Source organism: Plasmodium gallinaceum (assembly GCF_900005855.1).
Source record: "Plasmodium gallinaceum strain 8A genome assembly, contig: PGAL8A_v1_76, whole genome shotgun sequence".
In the NCBI taxonomy this organism is placed as follows: Eukaryota; Apicomplexa; class Aconoidasida; order Haemosporida; family Plasmodiidae; genus Plasmodium; species Plasmodium gallinaceum.
This window is the reverse complement of record NW_021628238.1, coordinates 2,909,339-2,926,660: the sequence shown is the minus strand read 5'-3', so window position 1 is coordinate 2,926,660 and position 17,322 is coordinate 2,909,339. Positions and strand designations below refer to the sequence as shown.

The 17,322-nt window shown below is 18.4% G+C and overlaps 1 protein-coding gene across 1 annotated transcript, besides 1 other annotated feature; it reads right to left on the bottom strand.

Annotated features, from left to right (window-relative positions):
* The first annotated feature begins 5,376 nt into the window (after positions 1 to 5,376).
* Positions 5,377 to 5,826: a repeat region.
* A 3,989-nt stretch (positions 5,827 to 9,815) lies between these two features.
* On the bottom strand, positions 9,816 to 14,286 carry PGAL8A_00264100 (surface-associated interspersed protein (SURFIN); the record flags this gene model as incomplete). The annotated part of the gene is made up of 2 exons (XM_028671391.1): positions 9,816 to 11,442; positions 11,531 to 14,286. The coding sequence occupies 2 exons, from the start codon at positions 14,284 to 14,286 to the stop codon at positions 9,816 to 9,818; spliced, it is 4,383 nt and encodes a 1,460-aa protein (XP_028528048.1).
* Between the last annotated feature and the right edge of the window lie 3,036 nt (positions 14,287 to 17,322).

Sequence of the window (17,322 nt, the reverse complement as noted above, 5' to 3'; positions counted from 1 at the left end):
ATATAAATCATAAATTATCACCTTTTTATCTGAAAAGTTAAAGGATACTTCACTATTTTTAAAAATTACTAATTCATAAAGTTACTTGTTCACCATCTATGAAATGTTTTAATTTGCATATACTAATATGTAGGATAAAACATCTGAATCAAATTAAGAAATGATTTTAATTAGCCATTTAATATATATATATCAGAAATTGAGCATAAATTTATGAAGCATGTAAATGGATTAAACAGAAGATATATATGAGATGTCTAGAATAAAATTTCTTAATATATATTATACTATATTATTGTATCAATTAAAAAATATATTTTTTTTTTAATAAATTCTAAAAATTACAAAAAACAATTTATTCTAAATTTGAATTAATTGATCTCCGCAATTGTAAGGATTTATATTTAGTATGATTTATCTTTTTAACGGTAATTAAGAAAACATAAATTTTATCATTCATAAATGAAAAGAAAAAAGATAAATTTATACTGGTTAAAAAAAGTATCATTCGAAGTACATATCTCAAAAGAGCATGCATGCAAAATGGGATATTTAAAGACTAAATTTTTATATTTTGAAAAGAAATGAGAATAGAAATATTATTTATTTTAGTATAAATGATAACTTCATAAAAAATATTACTATTTTTAATTTTTTTTTTTTTTTTTTTTTAAAGTAATTATTCTTTTGTTTTAAAAAATACATGTACATAATTAATTTTATTTTCTTATTTCTTTTAATCTAAAAAATGAAAAATGATTTAAAAAAATGAAAAAAGACACAATTTCAAAAAATACTAAATTATTTAATAATTGTGATAATATATATTGAATAAAAGGATAATGAAAAATATAATACTAAAATTATCTAAACAGTTATTGTAGAATTTACAAAATGAGAAAAAGAAAAAAATTATACTAGTAAATTCCTATGAAAAAAATCAAAATAATAATTAATGGAATTAAAATTCTTCTATTAAATATTTCATTAGTCTACTTATAAAATTTTTCGTTTTTTTCTTTTCAAATTAAGTTTCATTTGATATGTTTTAATTTAGTATTTCCAATTTCTCGTATGAAAAAAGGAAAATAAAAATAATATTATAACAAAATAAAAAGTATTAATAAAAAAATTCAAATAATTAAAAAATGAGGAAATATTTCATATATAACTTATAAAATAATTTTATGTAAATTAAAAATTAGAAATTACAAACATATAAATATAATATTAATTATCAGTTAAAAGATTTTCATATAGAATTGAACAAAAAAATTATTAAAGAGCATGCAGAGCTTTCTTTAATATTATTTATTGTAAAAATATTTTTAATAACCAATATACCATTTTAATATAATTACATTATATCATGTTAAATGAATATAATACTTCATGCATCATTTGTAACCTTCTATATAAAGCACGTTAATTCAATATTTTATATTTCATAAACGAAATAACGTATGTAATATCTAAAAAGATTAAAGTTTTTACTTATTTATATTAAATTTTAATGAGTTCATCTGATAAAAAAGATTTAATTCTACATGAAATCACTTTTTATAACAATTAGTGTTTTTCCTTAGAATTATTTAAAAACCATTTCAAATTATTTTATATATTCCATAAAAATTAATTCTCTTCAAAATGTTTTTCAAAGTACGAAAAATATCATTTTTTTTTTTTTAAACAAAATATAAATAAAATGAAAAAAGTTAAAATTAAGAAAAATAGAAACAATGATACATCTAATAAATAAAAAAATTATCTTTTTTCATATATATAGCTATATAACTATTTTTTATATTTAAATTTTAGATATTTTCTCCATTATCTCACTTTTATAACTTTTTATTTTATTATTATTTTATAAAAGATTAATAACATCTTTTATTAATCAATAAATGATTAATATCTTTAGTTGCAAAATATTCTTACAATATATTATTTTTTATGGAATTTTATACATATACATTGACTATAAACTTTTCCTTATAAATGTATTTATCATCTTTCATAAAGAATTAAATAAATTATCTTTTTATTTTATTATTTAAATAAAAATATACATCACGATAGTAAAAATTCTTCTTTTCTCACAAAAAAACTAATTAAATTTTTTTTTTTTTATGACTATACAATATCATTTTTGTCTATATTACTACATTTTGTTTTCATATACTTTTGCTATGTATATTAGTCCTATTTCATATTGTTTTATGAACTTATGTCCTTTAATACCTTAATAATACTTTTTAATAACCCATTATATAGTTACGTTTATTAAAACGAGTATATAATATACTTATATGAGGGTAATTATATGTCTATTATTAACTACACATTAAATGTAAACTAATTATGATTATATAAAATTAAGAAAGAAAAGTTGTCTACAAATAATTTAAATTTATCTATTAATTCTTTTTTAAAAAAAAAATTTTTTCTTCTTTAATCCTATTTAAAATGACTTTATAAATAGGATTAAGGAAGAAACTTATTAATGATATAAACTATTTTAACATAAAGTAACGATTAATTAACTATAATAAAAATTTTTAAATTTAATTTTTCTAGTACGCATTATTTTTTCTTTTACATACGTTACTAAGAGAATAATTTCATATTTAAAAATTAACATTCATAAGAAAATATTTTAATAAAAATTTTGTGAAAACATACACTGTTATCACATTTTTTTTACTTTGTTTCTTTACTTTTTTTATTCATTTATAATTTTATAATTACATTATATTCTAATTTTTTTTATTTATTTTACTAAGAATAGGACTTCTTGGTAACATCTTGGAGAAAATATATTAACATAAATAATTCTTCCATATAAATTATAGTTCATTAAATCATCATTTTGCTTTAAAATTTCGTTAATTTTTTTATTCTAATATATATTTAAACAAATAAAATAATATATACACTATTCTTGATAACTTATTAGACAATTTTAATTAAAATGATTTTTTTTTTTACGGTTTAATTTTCTTCTCTGTTTTTTCTAAAAAAATATTTTTTTAAATAAATTTTGATTTTTTCTATAAATCACTAAAAATAGATATCATGATGAAGACATAGTAATTGCATTTTTCTGAAAAAATTCTTCATTTATTTCTTGAATATATTATTTTTCTGTGTTCACCAATTCACATAGCCATCATCATTATTATATTTGAGAATAATTGAAAGTTTTATAATATTTATTATATTTTTTCAATTATTATAACTTATCATAATTATTTTATATTCCTCAAAAAATTTTCATTTTCTTTTTAATTTAAATATTCATTTATATATGTATTATTAATAAAATAAATATTAACTTTATTTCATTTTCTCAAAATGATAATTAATACGCCAAAAGATAATTATATTCTGATTTATATTATTTTTACTTATCTAAAAAATTGTATATGATGTAGCCTCATAAAAATATGATATAAAATAATTATTTTTTTTTATTTTACTTCTTATAAAATAGTTTATTATGTTTTCTATACTTTATAATAAATTCAAAAACTAAAATTTAATTAATAGCTAATGTAATAAATATGTGAATTTTTATGTATAGAGTTAATCAAAAATAAAAAAAAAAAAAAATTAAAAACAATAAAGTCTCTAATAATGATTTATTATTTGTCTTTTTGTTAACTATGGTAGAGTACTAAATGAACAACTTAATAAAGATATGGTAGAGTGGTTTTTATTAATTTTAATTATTAAAAAAATATACTTTTATTATGAATAAACTTTATTCTTATGATTTGCATAAAAGAAAATTAATTTTGTTAGAGTTATATATTTAATTTAAATAAACATTTATTTTTATTATAAACTTAAATCTTCTTTATATAAAGCATTAATTAAGTATAATATAATCTTTTCAAATAAAATAATTATTTACGTTAGTGTTATTAACAATCTTCACAAAAAAAAATACATAAAAATTAAATATAAACAAAAACAAAAAGTATTGATTTTTTTTCAATTTTTAATATAATTTTATCTTGAAATCAAAATTAATTTCAAAGAGAATATTTAATTAATCGTAAAAAAAAATATTTTTTTTACTCCTTTTTTTTTTTTAACTATTTATTTCCTTAAAGATTGAATATTAATGGATAATTTGTTGTCATTTGTATGATTTGCCAAATATTATTTTATAAATATTTACTAACATTTCATTAACTAAATAATGATTTATTAAATGATCATCTAAATTTTTATATGGAATATTAAACAGAAAAATTAATAAAAAGTGTGTGGAGATATATCTACTTATTTTATTTATTATAAACTTATTTATAATAGGTAATTTTATAATCCTTTTAGAATTATGTTATTTGTAAATAAAAGAAATTATTGATCTTTTTTAGATTTTAATATGAAAAAAAAATATATTCATCAAAGTTGTTAGTGCATGCAAGATATTCGAAAGATTCGTATACAAATTATATATACTAGTGCATGTATTTATGAATACATACCTTTATAAGCGTATCTAGAGATATGAGTTCAAAGATATGAATAACAAAATATTTATAATAAAGTGCATTTGTATTATATATATATATATATATATATATATATATATATATAAACATTTTTTATTCATCAAATAAATAAAAATGTTTGACTACTAAATTAATTATTAAAGAGAAAGAGGAGACTCTATAGGAAAAAATATTATATATCTCCTCATTTTAAGAGATATATTAATGGAATGGGAATTTTTATTTTATTTTTTAGTATATTATAATAGACATCTAATTAATTTACTAATATGAAAGCACATTAATACTTTGTTTTGTAAAATGATCTATTAAGATATACTTAAATAAATTGAATAATTAATTTGAAACTAAAACAATAATAAACACTTTCTGGTTTAATTATATAACATAATGCATTAAAGTTTTTAGATTGATAAAAAAAGCTTTCCCATTAAAAATAATAAAATCTTATAAATAAAAATATTATTTAGTGTTTTCATTTTTTGCAAAATACAAATATCTTACACTAAAATTTACGATTCACTCATTTTTTGGTTGTGACGAAAAAAAAAAGATAATCATAATAAAAAAAGTAAACCTTTGGTTAATTTATATTTTAGTCTCAGAAACTCTATTTTATCTATAGTATTTAAATAATAAATATATTATATGTGCGGTTAATAAAAAGCATTATTAACCTTTTTGAGAATAAAAATTAGTAACTGTATGAAAGATACATAGAAATGCAAGAGCCAGACACATAATAAAAAAATTAACTTTCTTTTTTATTTTTTTAAGTTAAAAAAATGTTTAATATGATAAAAAGTTTTAATATTTTTTTTTTTATGAGAATTCAAAATTGTCGAAAACATTTTCTTTGAAGAATGAATTTCATTTGATATTTTTAAAGAAAATTTCATATTTTAAACAATAAAATTTTCGTTCATATAATAATTATATAATTTTAAATTTATGTTTAATTATATTCGTTAACTTAAAAGCAATGGAATTTAATTTGTAAATATTATCCATAACATCAGTGGTAAAAAATATTTAATTAAAATAGATATTTAATAAGTATCTGTACTTTTAATAAACATATAGGATTTTTATTAAATAAATTTTCCTCAAAAACAATAAAACTCTCAATGAAGTAGGATATATAAATACATCTTTCTCACTCATAGAATTAAATCTAAATTTTAATTCAATAAACTAGTAGAGACAACTTTACATGCTCTTTATTAATTTATTTTTTCAATTCTAATAAATTCATTGAAAGAACAATTAATAAATCAGTACTATAGGAAAGTCATGAAACAGGAAATTAACATGTTGCTATTTGTATGTAATTATCTTTTTGTTCATATGTCAATTGTATCATATAAGGAAATTTTTTATTTCACTGTTTTAAGTACTAGTCAACGAAAAGAATTCTAACTTCAAGTAGATAAATCAAAAGTTTAATGTAAAATAAATAATTATATATAAAGGCAGGATATTCAAAAAAAGCTCATAATATATTTAAAAATCGTCCTGCATAGATATTCATATTAATAAGAAATAAAACTTTTTTATTTTTATTTATAATTTAATTTTAAAAAAAAAATTTATTAGTTTATCATTTTAATCATACTAATTAATGATAGAATTTATCTATTACAAAAAACCATATTACTTTTTAGTAATAATGTATATTATAAATAATTATAAATTTGTAGAAAAAATATTAGATCGTATATGTTTAAAAGCTTTTTTTATTTTGAATATATGAGTTTTAGTGAAAATAAAGTAAACCTTCAATTAAGATAGACAAGTATTCTTTATATAATAATTAATGTATTAAGAATAATAAAAATATTGAGTTAACATATTTTCATTCTAAGGATTATAAATGCTATATGAAATAAATTGTTTGTTTTATATTACATAATGAAAATATATAAAGTTATTTACTCATTAAAATGTACTTTTAATAGTAAATAACATTAGTATAATTTATTATACGTTTTCTTTCTTATTTTTCTTGTTCAATACACTACAAAGTTTTTGAATGGAAAATTAATAAATCCAATAAATAAACATATAGGAGGTTTAATATATTATGTTGACTACTTATATAATTATTGTTCTAGTACACTAATCCATGTTTTATACCTTTTGATACTTTCGTAAAACTCCTAAATTATTAGTAATTCTTTTATAATTTAACATCTTAATATTTTCATAACACCTTGAAAAGAATTTATTTGTCCTTTTACTATTTAGTGAATAATTAATGAGCTAAGTAATTAAGCATATTTATTCTATGAAAAATAAAATTATTATATTGTAATATTTTTAATTATTAGATTTTTTATTAAGCTTTTTTTTTTTTTTTTTAAGATATCCAAATGTTATATACATATGCTTGTATAAATAATACATCTAACTAATAATTAAATTTTATTAGGAATTCACTAAAAAATATAGAATACACAATTTAGTATGCCATTCAAAAATATATCTTTTATATTTTACATACAATTTTATTTTATTCAACTGTAAAAATCATTGCTATGCTTTTTTTTTCTCTTCTTTTTAGTTCCATTATTTTATATTTACTAAGTCTAAAAAAGTCTAATATTTAAAGTGCTTCTTTATTACAAATTTTTTTAATTTACTCAAATGTGCAATTACAAGAAAGACAAGAATACATTGAAATCTAAAAATAAAACATATTAATGAAATTTTAATATATTGAAGAATGAGAATGAAAGAATAATGAAAAAAATAATTTTTGTTTATAAAGTGAAGTACAGGGAAAATGTAAGAATTAATAATATTTAAATAATTCATAAAAAATATAACAGTGAAGATTCTAAAGAAATATTTTATCATATAACTAATTTTTTTATTTTTACTAATGTATAATTTTTATTTTCCTAATGTTTTTAAGTTTTATTACGGTTTTTGGAAAACTTTGTTAATTATATCATAAATAACTTTTCTTAAAATGTAATTCCTTTAGAATAATAAAGAATTAAAATAAAAATGATATCATTATTTAAAATTTATGTATTTACATTTTGTTATTTTATATATAATTGATTCATTAATAGGACGTTCAATTTATTAGCTGAGTATTCAATGATTTTGTTAATGTTAAACAAACATATTAATAAAAAGCATATAGGAAAAACTCATTTTATTTATTATAAAATAATTTGTATAATAAATTATTTATATTTAACAATTTATATTAAACATTAATTCTATTAGTAATTTGTTAAGTTAATTAATACAATACCCTGTATACATAATATTTAAAACTACATTTTTAAATTTTCATAAAATATATACCATACACCCTACAGAAAAAAAAAAATAATTTTTTTAAGGAGTTATATCAAGAAAATAATATGTAATATTTTTTTATAATATAAATACTTTTAGTTTACACATCTAGATGTCCACACTTCTTCCCTTGTATATATAATGCATAGATAAAAAACATATTTACATTATTTAAATATCATTTATAGTAGGTTAATAATACCATTCATAGATCAATATTTGATTTATTAATGGATTATTCAAAGACTTTTATAGCAATTAGTATTGTCACGTTAACAAGGATCTATGAAGAGTTCTCTACTTATCTTATTTATTATAAATATTATCTACTATATATGATAATTAACTACTTATAAATTATAATATTTATTTAACAAAAAAGTTATCTTACCTTTAAGATGAATTTTACAATATTTAAGTAACTTTTAACAATTTGTCACTTAATACTAACTTTATTATTTATTTCTCACTTGAATAAACATATACACCACTTATTGTATATTATGCAAAAAGAAAAAAGTTCATATTTCTAATATAAAAGAAAATTGTTATATACATGTTCAGATATTTGTATAATTTTTTTTGTTACATGTACTCACAAAAAAGAAGTAAGTATATTTTTTTTCACTTTATGTATTAGTAGAGTACAACTTTTTTTAGAATTGTATACTCTTATACCCTTATTTTAATATGTATATTTTCCTTTTTTACTTTGCATATAAAACTTACATTTTGCATATCTTCTTAATAAAATTTAAAATAGGTAAATAATACCATTTATTGATTAAAAAGCAAAGAAATTTTTTGTATAATTAACACACAAATAAAGAGCATGTGCAAGTCTCTCAATTATTTTTGTTTATTAGAATAATATTTCTATTATCAGTAGGCTTTACATAAATAAATTACATGGTATGAAATAATTCATTTCATATTCTATTTATATGTATTAAAAGAAAATTTTGCTAATATAATGCTTTCATTATTCTTATTTAATAAGAGAGATTTGTGCACTTTATTAAAAAGTTGATAATTTTGTGAAGGTTTAAATCATCATTATAAAAATCTTTTATGATATATAAAATAATTCTTATTATTTATTAATTAACAATTCACATTAAAAAAAAAAAAAAATAATCTCAAATAAAAAAAATTAGTTAACGAAAAAGGATTCTCCCAAAAAATTAAATTTCTTAAAAAAAAATTAATATTAAGCTTTTTCTTATGATTATAATAAATTAAAAAAATAAAATAAAATATAATTAACAAACTCATTGTAACAACTAAAAACAATAATAAAGATTAATTTTTTTTTTTTTTATATAGATATACTGTAATATTTGCACCTAGTCAATGCATTTAGTTTAATCCCTTGCATTTGCAATTTTTTTATATTAAACTTAATTCATTAATTCTTGTATTTAAAAAGATTAATAGCATCCCTCACCAATAACAACGGTATATTATCTAACTAACGAATAAAAAATTAATATATGCGAATATTAAAATTTTAAGGTGAAAAAAAGAAATAATAATTATAGTATCAAATATATAATAAATTAATTCCTTTAAAGTATATATTAAGCTTTCATATGTCAATTTATTTCTTTTTACACAAAAAATGAAATACTTCTTATTACAGAAGAAAAAATATTTCATGTATCTTAATAACTAAGAAAAGGTATAAACAAAAAAATATTAAAACATACATACAATTCTTGTTTTTCATCTTATAGAAATATTTTTAAATATTAAAAGATACAAAAATATTTGTGCAATTTATAATAAATTATAGCAGACTAATTTCAATTATTTGGTTGTATAAAAAAAAATTTTAACTTATATAGCTAACATATAGAGTTTTTTTAAGTAAGAATAAAATATTTCACTTGCACTACAAAACTTATTTCATTTTATGATTTCAACTTTTATTAATGAAATAATCTTATAACATACATAAAAGTTAATATTTTTTTATTGTGGTAATTCTGTGCTACATTTCTTAATTATTTCCACACCATATGATAGCAAAAGAATTGTGCCCTCATCTATATATCCACCATCATCCTCATTTATCTTCATAAGTAAGTGTTTTTTAATTTTTTCACTAATTTTTTGTATAATTAACAAAGCATTTTGCATATTCATATGAATGGAGTCTGTTAAATTACATAAATTATCTAAATTTTTTTTTACAGCAATAAATATGCTTTTACATTTTGCATTTAATTTTATTGATTTCAATAAATTTTTAAGTAATTCTATTTCTGATAATATTTCTTCCATTGATTTCCCTTCTTTTGAGGATTCTTCTACATCTTTTTTACTTCCCATATATTTTATTAATCTATATATTTTTCTAATTAAATTCAATAAGAAAATATAATTTTTATTTTTCACTAATTTAATAATTTCTGAATGTAATTTGATTGCTTTGATCTTCTTTTCATCATTGTTTAATGAAGAAGATAACCATGTATTATCTATACCTTTATTTCTATCTATATTAAAATATTGAAAGAATTTATTGTAACATTCTGATAAATATTTTTGTTCATAAGAAAAAATGTCATCAATTGCTTTTGCAATATCATTATTAATAGATAATTTTGGAGATGAACTAAAAATTTCCACATTATTCTTATTTGCTTCATTTAAGAAATGAAAAATAATTTGTGTTACTTTTATATTATCTTTATATGATAGATTAAGTATATCAAAACATTTTGGAGGTATATATACACTTCTATAATGTTTATGAACAACATTCATAGAATAATTCAATAATTGCATACCATTTTCTAATAGTGTATTATTTATAGAAAATTCTCCTTCGTCGAGTGTCTCTTCAACACTATTTAACAAATTATCTAAATTTTCAAATATTTTATTAAAATGTGCTTTTTCATCAGTTGATAATAATAGTATTTCGTCTATTAATTGAGAATGCACATTGCCATCAATTATTTTTTTTATACTGTTTGCATCTTTATTTAAATTACATGCTTTTTCGCTTAGGCAAGTTAAATTAGGTAAAAATTCGTCTATGCTTTTATTTATTTCATTTAAATTTATAGATGATAATTTTATTGTTTTCTTAAGTCTATCTGCTTTTTTAGAAGCTTTGTCTAATACTTTTTCTAGGTTTACATTTTTATAATTTATTTTATACATTGTCTTACTTAAAATGCTTTGATCAACATTTTTTAATATTGTCTCAATAAATTCTCTTAAATTATTAATACTTAAATTATATAGTTTCAAAAAATCATCCACAATTTTTTTTAATCCTTCATGAATACTATTTGCATTGTTAATTATGCATAAAAAGTTATGATATTCAAATGTAAAAATTTCCTTTGACAGAATTAGACATGTTTCTTCAAATAAACATTTTACATTTTCGTAGTGATTGCTTTTAGAATTACACTCAAGATTATTTTCATCAATTTTAGTAAAACATTCTTCTCTATTGCCTTCTCCTTCAAGTCTCCTTCTCTTAGCTTGATGTATGGATATTCCTCTAATATTTCTCTTTGATAAAATTTGATTTTTCTTTTTTTCCAAACAAGGATAAAGATTATTATAATATGAAACAAACCTAAAAATAAAAACAATTATTTGCATTTAAGTTATATATTCATAGTAAAAATATTTATATTTAAAATTTATTAAGATAAAATATATACTTTTGTTCAAGTAAACAAATAAACCCTTCTGTTGAAAAAAGAGGAATATCTCCTAAATCGAAAACTACTTCTTCTAAACTATGGGGTATATTAAATAATTTGTAGCTTATGTTTTTTAACATATCGGGATCATGTTCCATATAAGTAGAATTATGTAAATTAATAATTTTACTCTGTGTATCTGTACTGCTATTTTGTCTACTATGTCTTATATTTTCTGCATTATTAGATTCATTTTCCATATTCACGGAATGATGTTGTGAATTATTTTCTATTTTTTGTAAAATACTATGTAAAATAGTATAATTCTCTTGTATATTAGATGCATTGTCTTGTATGGTTTTTAATTCACTTTTTAAATCTATGATAGTATTATTAAATTTAATAGGGTCATTTTTTAAAACAGTGATTTGATTTTTTAAATTAGATACAGCATTGTGTAAAATGCTTAATTCTTGTTGCATATTTACGACAACATTTAGGAATTCACAAGCACTACCTTCTATATTAGTAGAACAATCTTGTAATTCCATGGAATTATTTTGTAAATTAATAGAATTCTCCTGTGGTACCTTGGTACTACTTTGTAAAATATCATTAATATTTTGTGAATCCATTAGTTTGTCTGACAAATATGTGTTAGTATTTTGCAAATCAGTTGAATTATCTTGTAATAACATAGAACTATCTTGTGATTCATAGGTTGAGTTATTTAAATTACTTATTTCATCTAGTAAATCTGTCAGAGTATTTATCGAATTAATGGGATCATCATCTAATACCATAGTATTGCTTTGTGAATCAATTAATTCCTCTAGTGAATTCGTGTTAGTATTTTGTAAATCAGGTGGATTATTTTGTAATAACATAGAACTATCTTGTGATTCATTTGTTGAGTTATTTAAACTACTTATTTCATCTAGTAAATCTGTCAAAGTATTTATCGAATTAATGGGATCATCATCTAATACCATAGTATTGCTTTGTGAATCAATTAATTCCTCTAGTGAATTCGTGTTAGTATTTTGTAAATCAGTTAGATTATCTTGTAATAACATAGAACTATCTTGTGTTTCATTTGTTGAGTTATTTAAACTACTTATTTCATCTAGTAAATCTGTCAAAGTATTTATCGAATTAATGGGATCATCATTTAATACCATAATATTGCTTTGTGAATCAATTAATTCCTCTAGTGAATTCATGTTAGTATTTTGTAAATCAGTTAGATTATCTTGTAATAACATAGAACTATCTTGTGTTTCATTTGTTGAGTTATTTAAACTACTTATTTCATCTAGTAAATCTGTNAAAGTATTTATCGAATTAATGGGATCATCATCTAATACCATAGTATTGCTTTGTGAATCAATTAATTCCTCTAGTGAATTCGTGTTAGTATTTTGTAAATCACTTGGATTATTTTGTAATAACATAGAACTATCTTGTGATTCATTTGTTGAGTCATTTAAACTACTTATTTCATCTAGTAAATCTGTTAAAGTATTTATCGAATTAATGGGATCATTATCTAATACCATAGTATTGCTTTGTGAATCAATTAATTCCTCTAGTGAATTCATGTTAGTATTTTGTAAATCACTTGGATTATCTTGTAATAACATAGACCTATCTTGTGATTCATTTGTTGAGTTATTTAAACTACTTATTTCATCTAGTAAATCTGTTAAAGTATTTATCGAATTAATGGGATCATCATCTAATACCATAGTATTGCTTTGTGAATCAATTAATTCCTCTAGTGAATTCGTGTTAGTATTTTGTAAATCACTTGGATTATCTTGTAATAACATAGACCTATCTTGTGATTCATTTGTTGAGTTATTTAAACTACTTATTTCATCTAGTAAATCTGTTAAAGTATTTATCGAATTAATGGGATCATCATCTAATACCATAGTATTGCTTTGTGAATCAATTAATTCCTCTAGTGAATTCACGTTAGTATTTTGTAAATCAGTTGGATTATTTTGTAATAACATAGAACTATCTTGTGATTCATTTTTTGAGTTATTTGAATTACTTATTTCATCTAGTAAATCTGTCAGAGTATTTATCGAATTAATGGGATCATCATCTAATACCGTAGTATTGCTTTGTGAATCAGTTAATTTCTCTAGTGAATTCGTGGTAGTATTTTGTGTATCAGTTGGATTATCTTGTAATAACATAGATCTATCTTGTGATTCATAGGTTGAGTTATTTAAATTACTTATTTCATCTAGTAAATCTTCCAAAGTATTTTTCGAATTAATGGGATCATCTGGAAAAATCATGGATTTATTTTGTGAATCAATAACACTGTTTAATGAACTATTTAGCTCATCTGGTAAATTTGTTAATGTATTTTGCATTGTACTGGGATCTTCATTAAATTTCTTATCATCATTTTCTAATTCAGAGAGATTTTTCATGAAAATAAAATCATTTTTTATTTGGATAATAAATCTTTTTATATTGTTTAATGAACATTGTATATTAAAATTTATATTTTCTAACATACAAATATAATCTTTTACTTCTGCATCATCGATTTCTGAAACACTTCTATTACTTTGTAAATTAGAAGTATCTTTTTGTAGGTTATACGTAATGTCTTTGAAATTATGCATTTTCTCTTTTATATCAGAATAATTATATTTTAAGGTATTTAATGTATCACCTAAATCAGATATAGTACTTATGAAATTAGAATATGGGTCCTCTACATTTATAGGAAGCTTTTTCAAATTCATTAATAAATTATCTAATTCTTGTAATGTATCTTTTAAACCAATATCTTTCAGTGCATCATTTCTTACAGTAGTATTTTCATGTACTTCATCATCAGTATTCCTTAAAATAAAAAGAAATATGTAAATACATATAATATTTTTAATTAAAATTTAAAATATGAAAACTTATAAAATATTATTTACATTTGTATATTTAGTTTTTTTATGTCATCTTCTAATTCCTGTGAAGTGCTAAATTTTATTAATACAAAAAATTGTAAAAAAAAAAAAAAGCATTTAATGGACAGCATTTTTTTTTAATTTTAAATCATTTCCATTATTACGAAATTAAAAAAATTATATATAATAGATTTATTTATTATAAAATGTAAAATATTATGTCTTTGCATTAATATCTAATAAATTTTAACTCTATTAATAAAAATTTGTATTTATAGATTTTTATATGAAAAAAAAAGAAAAAATAACATTATTTAATATATTTTACTTTATTATTGAATTTAATGTATATTATTAATTTTTTAATTTGAAAAGTAATAGTATTTTGTTCTATTATTTAATATTACTCATAAATACTTAATTTTAAGTATCAAGTTTTTGTTTTAAATATTTTACATTACATATTAATGCAAGGTATGATATACATGATAATCAATATAATTATTCAATTTTATTTGATAATATACATATGCATATTTACAAAATAAACAAACGGTTTTGTAAGCACTCAAATGAAATAAAGGAAAGATATTTAACTTATATCTAAAATGATAGTTCTTGTAATTTAACCATGCATGCTCTTTTTAAAAATAAAATAACATTTTTTTTTTTTTTGCCATTTAAAATATTTTTAAAAATTATCAAACTTATGTTCTTTTGTTTTTGTTTATATATTTGCTAAATACATATTTACTATTAATCTTTTTTTTTATTTATTTATATAAATCTTTAAATTATCTCTCAAAAAAAAAAAAAAAAAAAAAAAGAGTAGATAAAAAAAAATTCTTAAGATATTCATGACGATAATAGTTGTTTGAAAAACTAATGCATGTTATATAAAGTATGAATTATTCAAAGTTTAAAATTCTACAATTCATTATATGATAAATTGTTAAAATATTGTTTTTTTTATTATTCATAATTATAATTAATTGTGAATAATCATTATTTTTCCTTTAATTTTTTTATACCTTTTTTTCTTTTTTTTTTTTAAGTCCATATTGAGTGCTGTTTCTACTGAAAATTTCAAATATTTTAATAATGTATTCTATAAAAAAAATAATAATAATAAAAACCAATTATATATATGATTTATATATTTTAACAATTATAATTAACACAATTATGTAAGATATCATTATAAAATTATCGTAATGAGTAAAAAAAGCCTATCACCATGTTAAATATTACATATTGAATAATAAACAATAAAAAATAAAAACAGTAAAAACAATAATATTCTTATTGATTATTCTATTAATTACTTATTTTATTTTTTTTTTTCACATATTAGATATAGTTTTAATTATGTTTAAATAAAGAATTATCAATTCATTCTCTTAAAGAGAAATTAATATATTAAGGCAACGAAAAATATAGAATAAAATATTCAGAAATTACCAGAAATTTACATAAGCCATGCGAAAAAATATTTAGCAATATAATATTAAAAAATAAAAAAATGGAAAATAAATAATTACATATCTATATACAAATTATTGAAATACCGTAATATTAATGCTCTTGAATTTATTGAAGGTTTATTAAATTGTGTTTTTATGTTATTTTTTACAATGTATTCGTATATTAAATTTAATTATTAATTAAATCAAACATTTGTAAACACTCATATATGCATTTTTATGTTAATTTAAAAAAATAATTAAAACAATAAAAAGTCAAAAAAGGAAAAATATTAAAATTTAATATTCTTATTTTTTTGTAGCTTAAAAAAAGCATTTTATACATTTACCTAAATATCTAATAATTAATGATTTATTAATTAGATGCTCAAAAACCTTTGTGAGATGTTGATCTAAAAAATTAATAAAAATTATTGAAAATAGTATCCACTAATCATGTTTATTGCAACAATACTTTTATTATAGGTTTTACGTAATTTCATTGTATAAAATTAAATAAATATTTTATTTATTGTAATATTTATTATATTTTCAACAAGAGTATTAATACTATATTCTTATTATTATTAATACATTAATTATTTAATAAAGACATATGTTTAATTTAATAAAAATTTCTCCCAATTTTTCTTAAAACCTAACTCCTTAATATAAAAAAAGCTAGGTTATGTATGAAATAGCTTTTTTTTTATGAATATATAACTTTTCAAAAAAATAAATTCTTACTAAAAAATAATATAGTATTTCATGAAAAATTTATTTTTATCCATGATTAATATAATTCAATAAATTCTCAAATTAATTTCTTTTTACAAAAAAAAAAAGATAATCACGAAAAAATTTATCACAAAAAAAAAAAAATGTTATACAAAAAAAATATATATTTTTTTTTTTATTAATATGAATATACATTAATACTTTTACCTATATTTCTAAGTTATTTTCTTAAATACCTTGAATATACAGATAATTCTTCATTTTATATTACATTATACTAATAATTCATGTAGTGATTTGTTAAATGGTCATTAAAGGTCATTTATAATACTTTTAATATTCAAATTAATAAAGAATATGAAGATAATTTTCTACTTATTTTATATATTAAAATGAATTTTACAGTAACAATATAGCTTATACTGATTTATATGTTAATTTCTGCTTTATTATTTATTTTTATATTAATATTTATTTAATAATATTAACACCTATATAAAACCAAGCACATTATTGTATAAATTATTTTACCTTATAATAAATAAAATTAAAATATTTTATTATTTATCACACTTCATAAGAACACAATAAAAAAAAAAATAAAAAAAAATCCTTTTTATATATAGTATTTCTAGAGCTATATATCGTAGTGCACACTTTTAATTATACGTATTTT